General features: G+C 42.0%; 2 protein-coding genes across 2 annotated transcripts in view; both read left to right on the forward strand.

Annotated features, from left to right (window-relative positions):
- The window catches only part of LOC134014923 (cAMP-specific 3',5'-cyclic phosphodiesterase 4D), a 31,028-nt gene extending 23,424 nt beyond the window's left edge, over positions 1-7,604 (forward strand). The window contains exon 3 of the mRNA XM_062454104.1: positions 7,365-7,604. Coding sequence (XP_062310088.1) covers positions 7,365-7,604 — 240 coding nt within the window. The remainder of the gene's footprint in view (positions 1-7,364) is intronic.
- A 4,329-nt stretch (positions 7,605-11,933) lies between these two features.
- pde4d (phosphodiesterase 4D, cAMP-specific) overlaps positions 11,934-20,085 on the forward strand; it is a 103,680-nt gene continuing 95,528 nt past the window's right edge. Inside the window, exon 1 of the mRNA XM_062454858.1 lies at positions 11,934-12,265. Within this exon, the coding sequence (XP_062310842.1) occupies positions 11,949-12,265 (317 nt within the window). The 5' untranslated portion in view covers positions 11,934-11,948. The remainder of the gene's footprint in view (positions 12,266-20,085) is intronic.

The raw sequence follows: 20,085 nt of genomic DNA on the forward strand, positions 1-20,085 counted from the left end.
TACTGAAAAAAATCCTACCTATTTTACCTTTAGATTACACTGTAGCTAAGGTAGCCACCTCCAGGCCCATAAAGATTACCCCCGCAGCCCCCGCACCGCGGGGGGGCCTCGCAGGGATGGGGGGCCCCGCGTGGCAGGCCCCCCGTTTAAAAAAAATGTTTTATCCAATTTGAATTACATGAGATGTCTTATTTTCTTGTCTGTGTTTCCAGAGTTGATATAAAAATAAAGGAAAGTATATTTAATTGTGCTTTCTTTGTTAGCTAGGTAAGTGACATGACGAAGTAGGTCAGATGGTCACACAGACCGGCGAGCCCGCTGCAAATAGGTAGCTAACTGTAGCGTAGCGTAGGAAAAATGAAACGCACATTTAAAAGCGGTGCCCAAAAGCGGCATTCAAAACAGAAAATTTCTGAATTAAATGCCAAACTTCCCAAAATTACAAATGTCTTTTTCAACCAGCCGGTGAAGGATGCACTCATCTGCCAGAAGAGACAGGTATTGTACTGTTTGCTATAGCTAACATTACTGTACCACGTAGCTAACGTTAGCCTATACTTTGACAGCTGTACTGCTCTGTCTGTGTTGTGCTTCCTAGCGCTAACAGAGACTCCTTTCCAAGAGCCAGGAAAATTAGCCTTGCTCCTTTATTGACTTCCTATCAAGCTGACAACATTGAAATGGAGTGAAACTACAAAAAAAGAGAAAGTAGAAAAAGTGCTTAATTATAAAATATATTAGCCTACATAGCTGACATTATTAGCAAACATGATAACGTATGCGACAGTAGTATCGTGCAGTTGCAGCGATTGCGTTTGACTATTTAAACATACAAAAAACATAATCAAAGTTACAATAAGTCATTGTATTTCAGTTATATACATATTATGATCGTGTAAAACGTACAGTCATTGCTTTCTACAAGATTCACACGACAAAAAGGCTCTCAGGCTTATTCTGCGGGGGGCCTCATGTGTTTCCGTTACGGGCCTGGCCACCTCTCACCAAGACCAAGTGTTGAATTCCCTCAAAGGTTGTAAAACCATCAGAGATCACAATGCCATAAATGAAGTCACATGACCCCTTGAGCTTGCATCTCTGGTGTCCTCCACTCCACTGTGAATCACCGGCTGCAGCCTCAGGTTGACCTACCCTGACTGCTAACTCTCCACCTACTCTTCCTGCACCCGGGCTGTTTATCTACGGGTACTCAAACATGAAACCTAGGCCACGTGAATTTTAGAGGCACATTAAAACTCTAAGCTTGGTGAATTATTCATAGAATTTGAGAGCCGTCCCGAGTGTCGCAGAACAGCAGCAAATGGGAAAGATCAACATCCCTCCCTTCCTCTCTCCCCTCCCTCCCTCTATATATCTGCCTTCCCTCTGGTTATCGGCAGCATTCTGTTGGCGCTTAGTTTTATAGACCTTGGGGATCCGGTTTTAGGGTTGCAGGAGAACGGCGTCTGAAATAATAAAATTTTAACCGAGCAGTAAAAAAAAAAGCTCAAATATATGTACCAATATCATTCACCAGATACGATAATATAAACCTGTTTTATGACAAAGAGGTCCAACGCAGCCCAGTCAGGCTCAGACAGGCACTTCACAGCCAGGAGAAAGAACCAAGGATAACGGTGTTTACTGCAGATATCGGCCTTGCCAGCACATTGCAAGTTAGTCTTCGAACTTGTAATGTGATGTCTATTCCTATCAGCAGTTGGTCATTTTGCTGGAGCAAAGCAGGCAAATGGGGACCACATCAATAAAAAGAGGATGTAGATGCTCTCTGTCCCTCTGGTTTAGTGAGTTGCATAATTCTCTATTCCCCCCATCGCCAACTCTCTGTTTCTCTTTCTTTGTCTTCATCCCCTGCCATGACCTGAAATCCATTTAAGATTCCTTTTCTGATTAAAAGCACAAGGTTGAGAAACGTTCATTCCGATCTTACACAGTCACGGTATGATGGGCGGTTAAGACTAACAAGTGTTAAGGCATAGGGCTAGCTGTCTGAGAGGGTGCTCTGCAGGTATTCACCTCACTACTCACTCTGGGGTCAGATATGCTTTCTCCATCTCATGGCTAAGGTGTGGGCTGGTGAAAGGGGTATCTGATATGAGATCTGTGCTTTGGCCTCAACAAGCAGCTTGGGGCAATGCTGATGTGTTTAGGACAGGATCCTACGATTGAGGTTAGACTCTCCTTTTGGGTCTCTAAAGCTTCTTCTTGAGGATTCTGTGCTCTATATATGCCTCCTGGGAGAAAGTGGGGATCTATTGCTACTGTACCACTGATAAACACAGGACTGTAGCCTTGAGTACAATCAACACTGTCCTCATTACCAGTAGCCGTGGTTCTTACATGGAGCACGTTGGAGCACATTTAACTGAAACTGAGCTAATGGACACAGCTTTTTTGCGAGGACTGAAAGGGTTGAACAGTGTTGCCGTGAGAACTTCTTTGACCGCTCGCTGTGGCATTTCCTGAAAGACAAGATATGGCAGATGCGGTCACGACAAACAAATGTTTGGTGTCATGGAAGAGAAGAATGAGATCCAGCAAAAGGTCAGTAGGGAAAAAAATGAAAAGCATTAATGAAATATTCTGTTTGTTAGAAGAGCACAGAAGAGAGGTCTATGAACATCCGGTTTCATAGATATACGTAATTGTCGAACTAATTAAAATGAGTTAAGGCATCAATAATTCATGAGACGGTGACATCTGAACCCTGAATGAGTTTTTCCTTTGTGGAGAAGAAGCCCAAATGTCTAAATGGAGAAAATGTCAACGTTTTGACAGACAGGGCAGGGAGAGAAAGCATTGTAGCAAGGTCTGAAAGAGCATCTCTAGTTATTGCAAATGTCGAAGAAAGGCGAAGGTTCAGTTCCTTTAGGTCCCATGCAGAAGAATGATCTTGTGAGGGGTCAGGGAAGAAAGCACAGAAGAAAAGAACGAACTAGAATAACGAGTTCAAGGAACCCAGTTAACTTTGGGTCAATTAACAAAAGAAAGCATTTACAAGGTAAAATAATACGATTGTTATCTTATATTCTGACCCAGAAACACTGAAGAATACATTGAGGCTTCAGCTAATGCTACCTAAGCAAGTTCACATCCTTTTGTTTGTAACCCATACAAATAAATCGTGGATCAGACCTTTATAATGTGTATAACCTTGTGAGAATCTAGTGTGCTTATGGGAGTTCCTTCATCCTATGAGCTGGTGAACCCTCTCTACAAGGAATACTGAGAGCATTCTATGTGTAGCTGAAAGGCTGGCAATATTTGCCAATTGTCACTAGGCTCTTTAAAGAGAAACTTTGAAAACCAAGAAAAGAATGATCTGTCTTTCTCCCTCTCTCCCTTCCCATGTCTCCCTCTTTCCAACAGTAGCTTTCTTTTTCCCTCTCACAGATCAATATCTCAGTGTGTCACAGAGGAAGACTGACTGCCTCAAGGGCTGAGACCTGAGCGAGAGAGAGAGAGAGAAAAGGAATTCTTGAGAAAAATAAAGGATCTTTCCACCACAATTCTGTCTTCAAAAAGACAGCATTGTGGTGTCAGGCCTGGATTTATGAGGTTCCTTTAAATGGAGACGAGTGAAAAGATATTGCATATTGCCTGCCTTAGAAAATGGGATCTTGTGTTAGTAAGAAGCCACAGTGTTAGATCTTTTACATTTCACACATCATTCGTGCTAATGGTTACCGGCTAACTTGACTGTCTGACTGGACATAGATTTGACATACCATCACATTGAAAAGCCTGGTCTACAAGTACCTGATTGGGTTTGAACAAAAACTACAAAGTCATGCAACCAGAGGAGTTATGGAAGGAGCAATTAACCTTTCACTGATGCTGCTCATCACAAGTACCTACTTAGGACGATAAGAGTGTGTGTGAGAAAGAAGGACAGTTAATGACTGTCTGTAGAGAGAGGGAAGGACTGTCTGTAGAGAGAGGGAAGGACTGTCTGTAGAGAGAGAGGGAGAGAGGGAGAGATACTGAAGGAGGAAGGGTTGAGCACCTTGTGTGTGACCTTTGCAGAAAGAGGGAGCAAGAGCTCTACACTCCAACTGCCTGGGGACAGTTGGCCAATATCACCAGCCCTTGAATTACACATAGAAGTATCTCTGTGTAGTCCACAGCTCTACTGTGTCTCACCATGCTATTAAACGTTGCTCTCCTGTTAAAGATGCTGAGAGCTTTTAAACAGGAATACGCTCATGTCTGTAGCCTACATAAAGTTAGCTTGATCTTTAGTGAAAATAATATGTTCCTCAAAATAAAAAATATATACAGCTTGGTATTTACTGTAACCAAACCACATTGTACCAGATTGTATTCATTATTATACAGGATTAGGTATCTACAGTGCATAAGAGAGACCACAAAAAAGGATAGAATTAGTACAGGTGCCCTATTGGGATCTTTGAATGATCATATCCAATAATGTTTAATGGTTTAATAAAGGGAGCGCACTTACCGCTGACTTGAATTGAAGAGAGGTTGTAGTTTAATTATTTTCCCCCTACCTTCTATTTCTCTCTGTTCTACTGGTATCAGTATTGCTGGCTTTAAAACTGGATATTACTGAGATTACGTTAAAAAAAATCTGCATGGTGATGAGGCAATAACAATTTGTGCTGACAGTTTATGCTGGTGTGGAGTTTGGGGGCTTGATGTCCATGTTTGTGTAGAATAAGGGACGAGTGGGTGTGTGTGTATAAAGTGACAAATGAGAAAGGAAATGACAATAGATTCTCACCCCTGACAGACAGAGATGTGTCACTTAACTCTTGATTTAAATGCAATCTTTCACATGGCAGAACTCCAAACGAAAACCTGTGATATCTACACACTCAATGCTCAAATACGTCACCCACCCAGTAATGAAATCCCCCCCACCCAAGCATTGTTATTGTTGTTTGAGCTATGGTAAACACACAAGAGACTGATTTACTTCCGGCATGTGTCCAATGGGAAACCAGTGAGTCGTTGGAATGTGATTCCTTTTAATAGCAGAGAGCCCATCAGTGAGACCCATTAGTTTCATTCCCCCCTGTCTCTGTTTATATTCCTGTCATTGTCACATCCGTATAACGTCTTACATTTTCCCCTCAAGTCCCTACAAACAAATAAGCTGACATGCATGTCTCTCATCACCGTACATGTTTTCTGCTTTCAGCCCTGCTCAGACACAGTCCATTTGGAGTCTGTGATTTGGGAGCACCTTTATATAGAGAGTTCAACGCTGATTTGGCGGGCCGAGGCAACACACATAGCTAACGGACTGCATAATTCATGGGTCTGGGCAGGCCTGGTGAATAGATCTTTGATACCATCTGCACCCTGCCTGCGGCATACATACACCATTAGCTTCCTCACCCTCACACGGCAAATCAAAGGAAACTTCCAGCACTAAGGGAGGGAGGGAGAACATATGTGGGTGAGGAAAACTCTTGCACTCTACAACACAAACCGAACAGAGAATACGGTACTGTACATGCTGATGTCGTTTACTTAATTCTTTAATTGCACCTCAAAGTCAGCAGAGAAAATTTCCTTTTTTTCCTTAAATTGAGTAGTTACATTTACTTTATTTTATTTACATTTAGTCATTTAGCAGACGCTCTTATCCAGAGCGACTTTCAGTAAGTACAGGGACATTCTCCCCGAGGCAAGTAGGGTGAAGTGCCTTGCCCAAGGACACAACGTCATTTTGCACAGCCGGGAATCGAACTGGCAACCTTCAGATTACTAGCCCGCTTCCCTAACCGCTCAGCCACCTGACTCCCTGACTCCCTGACTATTTCATTGCAGAAACACATCTAGGCTGAGACCCTTAATTTGTGTACATAATCGATGTAATCCAAAGCTCCAACTGGCCCAAATTCTCTGATAAGAGACAATAAGTGAATATTTCATAAGTGAAACTTTCACATGAGAAACTATAGCCTAAATACCTCATAATCCAAAACAAAATCATTTGTATCAAATGTTTTAAAAGCTCTTTTAAATGAAAATAATCACAATTATTGCCTCAGGAAACAGCTGAAATCCTGTTGAAGCTGAACGAATATGTCATAGTTGGTTACTGATTTAGTAAACAAGTTGGTCAGTGGGGAACCAGCTGTTTTAAAGGCTTAGCTGCATTTGATGTGCAGGAATTACCTGTAAACTAACTTTATAGGCGGTGTCGATGTAAAAGGTTGCCCCGTTCTAAATAGGAAAGGCTTGTTGATCATGCAAATTGAATGAGAACTCCCCAGTGGTTGGTCAAAAGATTAATGGCACAGAGCTTGCCTTCATTTATCATGTTGTCTCACCAATATCTAGAGGAAGTGTGTGTTGCATTCACACCTGGTACCACTTAATACGCTTCAGTAACACTTTCTTTTGAAGGGGTGTGCATGAAACTGACATGATGCTGACATAATACTCTCATAACCATGTCATCGTTATGACAAGTTGAAGTGTAGTTTGTGTAGTTCGGTTTGGAAGTTGGAAGTTGTCATAACAAAGACATTGACAGGTTATGTTGTCTTGGTTAATGCTAAGTTGTTATAACAAAGACATCCCAAACAGTGTCAACGTTGCGTTAAAAATGAGATGATTGACCGAATGATACTTACTGACAACAGTCATTAACATTCATAAATATTCTTACACGTGCCATGTCATGGTTATGATAGTGCCATCACAGTGTCATGTCAGTCTCATGAACACCCCTTGAAAGAAAGAGTTAACCCTATAACTTATGATCTGTAATGTTGATATATTTGTTAAAAAATGTTGTTAAATAATTGAGAATGGCCAATGGGTTATAAGTAAGCCATTACTGTACTTCAGTTGGCTTTGATTTAAATTAAATAGATAAAAGATCCTGGTGAGTTATGGTATACAGGGAGGACTCATTTCTAGTCTTAACAAGAATGTTCCAGTGACTTGTGGTCACATAGCTGGATGTGAAATAGCTTGTCTGTTCTCTTCTATAACCTCTTACAGAAATGCACAGACATGTCTCAGAACATTCTGTTTATACTTATCCTTTCTCTGATTTTGCTCATCAGACAGGAGCTGTTTTTCTTCCACTCTTGTTTGTTCATCTCTCCTTCTCCCTCTCAGGCATCTAGGCATTTCTCACATGTCTTCTTCTCTGTCTCTCAACTCTCCAGCTCTCCTCCCTTCTGAAGCGTCTGAGTGTCCTACCTCCTCTCTAACTCCACATGCTCCTCTTTCAAACGTATGACGGCCTCTCTCGGAAATTCCTTCCCTCTCATTGATTTTGTCTCTGTCTCTCTGCCTGTCCTCCTCCTTCTCCATCCCTCTCCTCTCTCATTCTGTCTCTTCTCCTCCCCCAGGTGTCTGGTGACTCAGACTCTCCAGAGCCGGGCCCTGTGTCCTGCATGGAGCCCTTCCTGGTGCGAAGGCTATCCTGCAGGACAGTCCAGCTGCCTCCGCTGGCCTTCAGACAGGCTGAGCAGTACTACTGTGACCGCAAACCTGAACCGGACACGGTTACGGTCCCACCGCGGCCCACCACTCTGCAGCTCCGCACCCCCCCGCTCATCGCCATCACCTCCGCTGACACCACCAGGTGAGGCCGTAGGTGTGTGTGTGTGACCATGTCTGTTCATGCGTTTAAAGAGTGTGTGGTATAGTTGGTTTGTTTGTTCATGTTCTATGGTAATTGTGGCTGTGATTGCTTTGCCAAGATCAATATAGCTAGCTATCACTAACCAGCTGAGAGAATCATCTAACTTCCTGTATTTGAGAATAGCCTGTTGTGGTAATCATTGTTGAAAATGGAAAGAATTCTAGCATGGCAAGTTTGATTTTGTTTTTTGATTAGTTTTTCAGCCACAGCACAACATTAGCCACTGGTTTCTTCCAACTATGTTCTCTTGAGAGTTATTCAAATGATCCCTGACTCAGTCATGGTTGAAAAGGGGTCTGACTCATGAATGTATTTCTAATAGATCTATCTTTGCCATTGTCACTTACTGATTGCAGTATCAAAATGACAGAGAACAGAAATTCACATCCCAGAAGATGATAAACAAAGCAATCATTTTAAGCATTGAACAAAACACTGTCTGTTTTGGACTTATTTGAAATAACAAACTGTATTTATGTCCTTTATGAAAAGACTGTGAGAATTATTTTGAAAAGTAGAGCAAGTGAAATATTATAATGATCTAATCTTTTGTTATATGGATGTTCTACATGCACATTCAATGTACTTTAAATTTGCTTGACAAGGCTGATATCAATAACACAATGTTAGCCAAAGCCACATTAGTGCAGTGTTATCAGCAAAGGCAAGACAGAGCTTAGCTGTCTGTACACCTCTCAGCATCTGGTACGAGGTCAAGAGAGCTACCGGAGTTGCCTGGTGTAACGAGTGTGTATTCACAATCTGTTCATGGCAGACAAGCAACCCAGATAACGAGTGAGGGAAAAATCAAACAAAGTCATAACACTAGCATACCCTGAACAAACAACTACAACAAAATACCCACCTGGCAAGTTATTCCCAATATCATGTTTGATCAGAATATCAGAGATAAATCAAGACAGGCAGAGACAGATGCTCTGTAGTGTTTATATACATATATAAAGGGGAGTCAGGTGGCTGAGCGGTTAGGGAATCGGGCTAGTAATCTGAAGGTTGCCAGTTCGATTCCTGGCCATGTCAAATGACGTTGTGTCCTCGGGCAAGGCACTTCACCCTACTTGCCTCAGGGGGAATGTCCCTGTACTTACTGTAAGTCGCTCTGGATAAGAGCGTCTGCTAAATGACTAAATGTAAATGTAATGTAAATATATAAAAACAACAACTTGGAAGCATGAAATCCACAGGAGAAGTTCAAAACATTTCAGAGGGGCTAAACTTATACGCTATTCAAATTGTTTCTGAGGGAACTGACTGGAATTGACTAGAACAGAGTAAAACAGAATAGAACGTCCTAGAACGGCATAGAAAAAAATAAAGAACACCTGCGTTTGAAAGTCAAAGGAATTACACCGGGAAAGGTAAATCCCTACTATTACATCAGTGATATCTTTTTCCGAAGATGGCTTTATAATGCCTCACCGTGTTGAGGATTGCAACCAGCATCAGAGAGCTTAATGGCTGTGTGATTCTGTCATCCACACCACACCAGATCAAGAGAGAAAATGCCTCCTTCTTCTCTCCTTCTTTGGCAGGGAGAATGGTATTTGGTTGTATGTTCTGTCTTTGTCATTTACAGTGATACAGTGTAGTCTCCTGGACATGGTGGTGTGATAGACAATGGTGGAGTGATGCAGGCACATGTTTCTGAAGTGGCGTTGACTAAATTACCATCTTTAATTAACACTTGTCAAAATGAAGTCATGCTTGTCAAAATGTTGTCTAAACAACACATGTTTTGGAGAGGGGGCAAAGACTGGTCATGCAAGAATGTGTGGGAATGTTTGTGTAGCTGATGTTGTCATTACATACCGGAATTACAGTAATGATGTGTTGTAAAGCCAAGTTGTATTTGGACAAGAATATGCAATGGCACCTTCATGTGATTGCCAGCTAGGTTTTGACCACGTCAAGCCCAAAAACTGAGACCCACGGCATGTCTCCTCCGAGTGGCCTGGCTGTCAAACCATCCCTCTGTGACTTCACAGAAGACTGGGCTATTTCACAGCAGCTGCTTTTTAAGTTTTGAATGCTAAGTCAAACTTAGCATTAGTTGGTTTCTGCATTGGAGAATGTGACTTGAATCCGAGAATGGCGTCACCTGGTCCTAGACAAAGACAGGAGAGAAGTGTTATCCTGCACTCTATTTCAGGCTACGCGGTTGACTGTTCACAACGATGATGTCATCACTGTTTCCTGCCTGGCTAATAAATCCAACAAAGTCTATGGGAGAGTCATTTGAAACCCGCACATGTAACAGGTCACAACCTAAGTTCTCTTGAATCAGTGTCCAGAGATCTTAGGACAGCAGTGAGTATGTAAGGAGAACAGTGTAATTCATAACTGAAATTCTCCAAAGTATGATCACTGCTATTTGAGGCAGGACCGACCATAGTTCGGCAGGATATCATCAACTACCTGAATGAAACCTAAAATAAAAATACAGTACTACAAGTTGTCATGAATTATCAGTCATGACTTATAGAAATGTATTTAGGCTGTTAATGGTTGGAAATGTCTAAATTGTAGCAACTGTAATATATAATTGGGACAATTGTAATATAATGACTGGGACATTTTGGAGCTGGTGAGAATTCAGATCTTAGAGTAGCTTTGCTTCCAGCTCAATACATTAATTATTCAACAATCTAGCAGGACATGAACACAGCTAATATGAAGCAAGGCCTACACATGAAGAACATGAGTCACCATGCTGTAAACTAGAAGTTTGATTGCTTCTCTGTCTGTACGAAGTGTAAGTAAATGTATGCATAGTTTATTACTAACAAGCCCCAGAGAAACAAAATACTGGTTCAGGGCACAACAATGACTCAAATGATAACGTAATACTGTACATTTACACATTCACATTCAAATAATAAGTCTCCTACAATGACAGTGCACTGGCAGAGCGGGTAAACACCTCAGTAGGCATGAAGAAACAGAACCCAAAAGAAAGGCAAGGCAGATCAATCATTTGAGAGGAGCATCTGTCTGCGTGGCTGCTGTTTTCCTTGCCCTCCATATCACCCCTTGTTCTGTTCAGCGGCTCAAGTGAAGCGACCACTGTTCTGGTACAGAATGCCTGTTCCACAGGAGATTGCATCCTCGCTACTGTGGTTGGAGAAATTGGACTCTACATCCAGCTCATTTCCAGATTAATGGGTTTGAACAGAGGGATGAAAGGATGGAGGGAATTAAGGAAAGAAAACAGTTCCTTGGAAATTCCATTTTGGGGTTAAAAGAAACAACAACAAAAAACATGGAAAATATGCCAGAAGCAATTTTAAGGTGGAGATGAAGGCTGGTTGTTTGCACTCCTCTCAAAGTCTTGTGGGGCCACCCCCACAGTCATGGCCCTATCCTGTCACACTCTCAAGGGACAGAAACAGAACACTTGATTAGATTCACTTTTCCTATCACCCATCCCCCTATTCTGACACACTCACGTGAAGGGCAAGAGGCGGGGGCTTGCTGCTCATGTTTAATGTATTTGGACTCTCCAGCTTTATCTTTGCGGTAGGAAAAGGTAGAAATCCACTATATATGTAATAATTTTACGCATGAGGTACGTAAATTAGCGACCGCGAGCGTTTGAACCATTTTCTAATTGCATAGGCTATTCAATTATGTGGATTAGCTTTTGGACCTCGGGCATTCTGCAAGCAATTTGAAAAAGTACGGCAGGAACTGGGGGGGAAAGCGTCGTCACAGGAGTACCTTTCTGAAGTGGGCGGGCACGGAGAGATATAGGACAGGACTTGGAATTGTATTTCAGCCAGGTTGTCGATGCGACGGGGAGGGATGCCCATACGAGTACGGGACATTTGTGATCTTGACATTTCAATAGTGCAACTGTTTGGTTTTTGCTCGTGTAAAAGGCGCATATTGTAAATATTATATTTTGTCATTAATCTTTTTTTTTTCTTTTTTTTTACTTTGTTCGAGAAAATATAAAATTTAGTCTATTATGGTCCAAATGAGCTGATGGATTTATCATTTCAATATGCGTAGGCCTACGGATTAATATTTTCATGAATAGTTTTTTACTTTTAAGTATTTACTGGTCTGTATTGTCCTGTAAAGTACATATATGCGAATTTGAGTGTCTGAATGTGTAGTTTAACAAACCTAACTTTCAAATAAACTTCAGGGAATTTAGGTTTCTTCAGAAATAGGCTAATTCAACATTTCCCAGACGCGGGGCGCAGAAAAGCCCTGAAGCTCTTTAGCTTTCATCCTGACTGCTATTTTAAAACCTTGGAAAGCTATGGATACCGCCGGTGGAAAAGTGGCGACAACATCCCTTGTCGCTGGCAGCGGCAGCTTCAGCAGCGGAGGCACCGGTGGAAGCGCGAAAGCGCCCAAACATTTGTGGAGGCAGCAAAACCAGGCAGTGCTCTCTCCACTTCACCACGCGCTCGGGGTACGAAAGAATAACCGGGTCAGACAAAGAGGATTTTCGGACACAGAAAAATACCTCAGCCCCAGGACCATGGACCGGACTTATGCAGTTGACACTGGACACCGACCCGGCTTGAAGAAATCGCGAATGTCATGGCCATCCTCTTTCCAAGGACTTCGACGGTAAGGACATCATCATTTTGCATTCATGAGGACGGAAAGGGCGTACAACAAAGACTCAAAAGTGAAGTACACAGTAGAAGATGGTATGGTGGTGCTAATTTATGTAAGGCTAGATTTCTTCTACTTTTCGATACGTGTTGCTTTTTATCGATCAGTAAAGACATTTACATTTAGTCATTTAGCAGACGCTCTTATCCAGAGCGACACACGAAAGACACACTTTGTGAAAAAAATGTTGACCGTTGATATATATAAACAGGTACATTTTTTAAATAAAAAAATAAATAATATTATGTCATACGTTATTAGTTATGCCCTTAGATGAGGCATTTATGAGTATCTTGTATATTTTAAGGTAAGACCAAAAAAGAGGCGTTGACTGAATGTACAGAGGACTCATAAGCCAGCATGTACACAGCAGGAAAACGATTGAAAAAATATAATTAGATTATGAGTTTGATAATAATGTAGACAGCGTTTCTGTGCTTTATGGAAGTATTTGAAAGTGTATGGACTATGTGGTTTTCTATGTAGAAAATCACATCATATTCTTGCTGGTGTTCTGGACAGTCCAGTCACACACGCACATGCATGGGCGCACACACGCGCACGCGTTTTTTATTGGAGAAACTCACTCAGTAGCTAAATACCTCCCGCCAGCACCATGGGAGAGAAACCTTTTCGGTGGTGTATCTGGTTAAAGCAGTGTTTATGTAAGCTGGTCATTACAATCGTAGGTCAGAGGGCACAACATTGATCCCCAGTGTGGGCAAGATTTGGAGGAACCAGTACCGACGGACAACGTATTACCCCTGTGACACATACACTATTGACTAAAAAGCGTATATTTAAGTACTTAAATATAGCCTACATGTACATTTGGAGCACAGGGTGTTGCATTTAAACCATTTGAAAGCACAATGATCATGCCCTAATAGGTTACAACCCTATGTCACGATTGCACTGTGTGTTCCATATAATATTCAGACAAGGTACTGTACAGTCAGTCACAGGAAAGTTACCTTGGATAAAAATATATGCTGACATGTATGATTATTATCCTCATTATATACCCACACTGCTCCACATTCAGACCCACAGTCTGGGGTATTTTCTGCTCTAATTACTTGCTTGTGCAGCAAAGTAAGAAAGTAATGTAATATATGAGAAGGTCACCTCAGTTTCCTGTCTGAAGTGCTAGAGCCTGGAGCTAGCAGCAGTTGCAGCATTGGGTTATTATTTCTCCGGCCTGGTGTTTGGTCTAGGTATGACTGACACTTACCTTCGGGACAAGTTGTGCCTCTCAGCTCGGCTGGACCCGAAAATGAACTACAGATTGTGCCTGTGTCTGCAGGGAAGAGAGACAGTGCTATATAGAGACAAGAGTGTGTGAGAGAGAGCGCAAAAAAGAAAAGCTTTTTCTTAGTTTTGCTCAAAACTGCCTTGTTGACATCACACAGAGCCAGGATAAACAGTTCAGTGCTGAAACAGTTTTGAACTTGTTTTCGTACTCTATGAATCTCTATGAAGCTCTATGAATGAGTCTTTGTTTAGATGCAAGCCACAGAGACTCACAACAAAGACCATACCCTCAATAAAAAGCCAGCTAAAGCCTGTTCGGAGAGACACACCTCCATTCTCTGACCTGGGTGTCCTGCCTGTGTCAGGATTTAAGCTACTGGATGGCTAACAGGCTGGTGGAGCTTGATGCCTAATGTGCCACATTTTGAACACACCCAGCCTGAACACGAATCAAGGAGACACCATCCCAGACTCTCCTTTGGCCTTCAAACTGATTCTTCTCAATGAGTAAAATGGCTGCAATTATGATTTTGGTTTATGAGACTTCCACACCATCCACAAAAAGCAAGGGGCATAGTCGGAGTACATTGTTTTTCTGACAATGGCCAATTTTAAGTAATGATTCAATGTAATTCATGCTTTAAGGGCATGAAAGAACACAGGCTCACATGCTCTCATATTTGTCTCGTTCCTAAACTCTGTTTGTATCAGCCTCCTGTGTCGCCGCGTAGCAGGATGTGATATTAGGTTTGAGATGCTACCCTTTGGCGATATCATTAGATCCCAGGTGTGTTGGTGTGTGAGCGGGCATTGCCACTGAACATAAGGCTATGTCTGCACACAGTCTTAGTCACACAATCAGAGCTGTACTTGCTACAGCCTGTCCATCCAGACTGGAGATTTACAGATGCACAGAAGGACTAAGATGTGAGACTGACCATCAACAGATAAAATCAATCGAACATGACAGGGATGTTAAATTGCATAGGATATCATTTGTACCATTAATTCAGGTGTTCAGGCAACCATGGCAAACACTGAGCCTGTCACCATTTGTTGGTTGGTTGTTGTTTTTTGGTTTGATAAATTCACCTGCTTGAACCCTGTCTTCGAGTATGGGGCAAACCTAATCACAAAGCAATAAAAATATGAAGCTTGAGGAACAGATGGTCATGGTCCTAATTGTAAAATAATGCCTGTATGGTAAAACAGGCTGTTTATAGCAATTTGTACTCTCGCTGTCTTCACCTGCATTGAAGATGCCAAAGGAAATCTAATCAGCAGCGGTCCTTGACATATCTTCTTGTGTGGAGAGCTGCCTGTTCTAGTGTCTTGAGAACAGATGGCCATCAACTTAAATCAGGCCTGGTACTATAAAGTATTAATGGCTGCTTTGATGCACAATATTCGATAGGCTTGTGTTGTATTTTCATCTTGCAAATGAGTATGTGGCAAGTTGGACAGCACACATGGTATATGACTCGTTCATTTTTTGCTCTATCTCTGAATCACAACAGATTACTCTGCTTTCCAGAGAGGTTTTCATCCATGCCTATTTCTTTGACACTTACTTTTCTTTGACGGGATAATGATTAAGTTTCTTCGCCTCACAACGGGGTAATTATTCTATTGTATGTCTAAATATTAAGCATTTTGTCAGTTAATACAAACAACTGATTTCAATGAATCATACAGAGTAGCAGAACCCTGCTCAAAGGCTTATCTTTTCTTTTTTCTAAGATATTATTTGTAATATTATGTGTATGGTTGTGTTTGTTGGTGTCTGTGTACGTTTATCAGGAATAGTGGAGAGCATTTGGATTTAATACAGGAAGCAGAGGCACGTTTATGAGCAATAGTATTTCACTTGATACTCCTTTCACAGCTGCATATGGCTAAAACACAGACAAGCTGTTGGTCCACCATGCTTTTAGTGCTACCTGAACTCAACAGTGGGCAACATGGGTCTAGCTTTACTGGAAGTGTAGTATGCATCTTGCTAGGGTTCAACCTGAATGGTTCTTGGTGTGAAAGCTGATGATGTGAAATTTGATGTGAACCCTTTATAGGTTGATGATGACAGGATGGAAGTGCTAAATGGTTTTTAAGTAATTCTAGTTCATATGTTTCTAGATGGAAGCAGAAATACACAGACAGAAAGCAACAACAGAAAAGGTTTTTGACTCCCAGAATGACCGTACTGAGGATGTGTTGTTGTAATGCTCAGTGTTTTTCATCCTTGGTCTATCAAAGTGGTTGAAATATGACCACAAGCCATGAAGAGAGGAGCAGAAATCCATATCCACTTGACATCCAGTCACAATCCATTTGTAGGTTCGATACCAGGTTACAAGTACAACTTTTGATTGGACACATGTCCGCAGAATGTTGGCTGACTTGATCTACTCCGAATCCTCTAATGGTCTGGTCGCTTCCTCTGTGATCTTTTTCACAGTTAAGGCTCTCAGGTTGCAGCGCTGTATGGACTTACTATACACATACAAATCTGACTGAAAGTGCAATGTGAATGTATACTTGAAGTTAGGCACTTCTGAAAGTCTGGAGATCGTTTTTCATAGACTCGGTATAAAAGCCTCTTTTCTTGGATAATTCTCATTCCAAGGACCATTCTATCAATGACTTGCTACATCTGTGGCAAGCAAAAAGTCTTCTGGATACTGTAGACAGGCCAACACACCATCAAAAAGTGAACTCAAATTTAGGATGTGCACTGGCTAACTGGTTGACCTGAGTACAATTTTTGGATGTTATTCACCCTGGTTGAGAGAATGTTCTCCATGTTTGTCAGGCTGCTACAATTAACAGAGCTAATCTGTGCCGAACAGCTGCTGTTCATCCTCTGGTGCTATGGAATTTAAGTGATCATGTACCGTTATCTCCGTCCTCATTCTCAAGTGGCTACTAGCTAGAAATGAATAGTGTCTTGTTTACTCTTTGCAAATTGTATGTGGGCTAATGAAGGCAATGGTAGCAAGTGTTTGTGCTGGTTCTGGTGTGGAGCTGTAGATAGTGAATTACAAGGACTGGACTGGAAGGAACAAGTTGAGGCAATCAATCTTCAACAAAAACGAACAACAATGTACCATTTATCCTGGACCGGTCTAAAAGTGTCCATGGCTAGAAAAGCAAAAAGTCTTCCAGTGGGCATTTCTCCTCAACAGGATTCTCAATCCAGCGCCTTGTGTCAAGACTTGAGTTCTGATTAGCCCAGACATAGGAAATTAATGAGTCACTGTGTATGAAACTCTCAGAGTACCTCACTGGGGCTGTACTAGGAATTCCTTGTTCTACTCAAAACCCTAGAGAACCTGCGTTTCCACCAGGACACAATCTGTTCTTTTGCAGATCGAAAGTTGCAAATGTGCTATTGGCACCAATGGAAATGGCAGAACAGCCAGGATGACGGAGATATAAAACATCAAAAATGAGGTCACTCCACATGGCTGGCTGTCGGTCATTGGCTCCAGCCCAGAGTGGGAACCAGTGAGGGTCTTCTCATCCAGGCCCTCACTACCAGCATGCGATGGTCTTTCATATATCTCCCTGCAGCACCCCACGCCGCTCTGCGCCTGGCTAATGAGACGCTTGAAGGCTGTTGTGAAGGACAGTCGCTGTGTGAGGAGCTGACAGCCAATGCCCTGGTGGCTGCTGGGACAGATACTAGGGAGGGCCAGCTGATGGTTGGACACGCTCTGCTGAACCCAGTTCAGCCTATGGGGGGTGGGGTGGGGGTGGGGGGGTAGGGGGTAGGGGACATGGGCTCTCAAGCTGGGCCAACTGCCGGTCCTGGGTCTGTTGTTAACTCAGCTGTTACCTTAGAGGCAGACCCTCCATGAATAATGCATCCGTCCTGGCTGTTAAATACACATCTGGATGAAGGCATCAGATGAAAGCTATTAGACGGAAGCTTGAACCGCTCCTGAGTCCCATCTCTTTCTGTTCGTTAGTGGAGTGAGAGCTGGAAAGCAGCTATTAGCTGCAACCTTCTGGAAGCATAAACAACCTGACAGCATGCTGCAGTAAAGCCCCTGGGATACACTCAGAACTGAGGAACAGGGAGTTCACATTGGAATGTGGCTTTAGGGTGATCTGTCTATCACCACAGTGTAGGTTTTGACATGTTGTGGACGACTCTTTTAAGGTCGTTGTTTTTCTTTCTGTCTTCCCGCCAGATCATTTTCTGTTTTTTTGTGTCTTGTTTCCGTATTCTGTCAGCTAGTTGTGCACTACCTTTTCTGTTTGGCAAAACACACACACACACACACAAACATCCCCCTCTCCTCACACAAACATCCCCCTCTCCTCGCACACAAATACACCCTCCAATCACACATATGTGCATGTATGTGCCTATGGATTCCTATATTCCTTGACACATATCTCTTGGCTGATATGCCTCCTAGACCCACATGTACTCTGCCAACCCTTTCAGCTTATATTTTTAGACCTGCCACACACACATACTCTCACGCACATTTTACGCACACTTTGCACACACACATTATCCCACACCTATCAGCAAACATAAAAGAAATCATGCAAGGTGAGCTACATTATTCCAACCACCTCACCTGCAACCCAGATCTCCAGCTACTTTTTTTCTACTGCAGTAGGCGGTACCTTTACACATGCATAAAAACATTCTACATGGATTTGCTTTATTATTTTTCTGTCATTTATATATCCTTATATATTGAATTATAGTCAAATCTATTCTCACTGAGTTTATGTACATTTGATTACACAGACTTGCCCAGTTAAGATTAAAGGGATTTCCATTAAAAAATTACCTAGGTTTGGAATGAAAGAACGTATGTATGATACATCAAATGGTTTTGGGGGTTTGTATTGCTGGTAATCAAAGCAACATTGTGCTTATGGAAGTCCAAGGTCATATACAGTATTATGCTGTGCTTGTGGCTAACATGAAGGTATGTTTCTGTGTGCAGGTCTCTCCAGGGACAGATGACAAGAGATCTGGGGTATAGACATGAATGCATAATTGATATGGAGGTTGACTTTATTGTAGTGGAGCATACCTAGACTGCACTAAAGGCAGACTTAACCAAAAGCTGCCTATTTAGTTTTCCTCCCAGCTAGGCCTCTAGGAATTTTTCTTAAAACATACAATGGGTTATTAGCATATAAAGTTGTATCTTAAGTACTATCTATACTGTGCAACAGATTCAGAATGCGTCATTTTGCATCTTGTAACACATACAGACTTGGGGAGGTTGATGAATCATAAGTTATTTCATGTCATCAGGACTGCGACGGCCTAATAAATCCACTAAAGTCCATTTTCCAATTAGTGGGAGATAGATTTCATTGGAGAGACAGCGTCTTGATGGCTGCCATCTCGGCCTCATTAAGAGAGCACTCTGGCTAGGGTGGCACTCATCAGGTTTACGTCAACATCAGAGTTCTGGCTGGGAAGCGTGTAGAAGTACGTTGGCACATTGGGTATTACCTTTTGTAAAACTCTCTTGGAAGTCGCTTTGGATAAAAAATGCATACATGTACCTCAACAATGTTGTGGGACTCCAAGATGGATATCCTAGAAGACTCATAGGTCTTTCTCCATAAGTTCATGGGGGCCTCCCCCTTTTGCTGGGATTTGGAACGGTGCTAATAGCATGTGTGTGAGTGGTGTTAGGCAGGTTTTGAGCTTGGGGCACTGGGCTGCTTACATGTTTACAGTCGGCGGGGGTGGATGGTGTGTCGGTATCAGCAGGAATCTGATACAGTATGTGTCAGGAGTAGTGGAGGCTCATATGGTAGAGGCTTTTGGTTTATATTCTGGCTGAAAGAATTTGGTCTTAAATAGACCAAAACACAATCGAAAACACATACTTTCCCTCTTAATTGTAGTACCGTGGTCCATCGAGATTGTTTGAGTTGCCGAACTTTCGTGATATTGGTTGTAGAAATTCAGCCTTCTCTTGAATGTAATGGAACAAGATTAGGCAAGTCTTGTGTTGCTCAAAGTGGCCCAAAAATATTTTGACAAAACCTTTTCTTGACAAAAACTCAACAGCAATGTTTTTTTCCAGAAATCATGGTTACTCAAGATTATCCACAGACGTTGTGAGCAGTTTCATTTATGGACTATTTTCTTTCACCAAACTTCAGCAACCATCCATATCACAATCACGTAGCACGAGGAGATGGGATAGCTTCCTTCTGCATGCTGATCGATTAATCTCAATGCACTAATGCTTGTGTTGAACAACATGTGTAAACAGATCCGGTAATAGTCTTTGTTTTATAGCAGTTTCCCCTTCAGAGACCTTTGTATCTAATTACATGTTCAATGAGAATGTAATGAAATGCAAAATACTGTATGTCTTTAATTAAACGCTGCAGCGTTTATTACACAATGTTCATTTTTGGTGCAGCGTTTATTCGAGGGCGGCGTTTATTCGAGGGCGGCGTTTAATTAGTAAGAGAGATTTCGTGAATTGTAGCTGCAGTGCGGCCATAGACAAGAATAGACA

The sequence above is a fragment of the Osmerus eperlanus genome, chromosome 28 (genome assembly GCF_963692335.1).
Source record: "Osmerus eperlanus chromosome 28, fOsmEpe2.1, whole genome shotgun sequence".
Classification (NCBI taxonomy): domain Eukaryota; kingdom Metazoa; phylum Chordata; class Actinopteri; order Osmeriformes; family Osmeridae; genus Osmerus; species Osmerus eperlanus.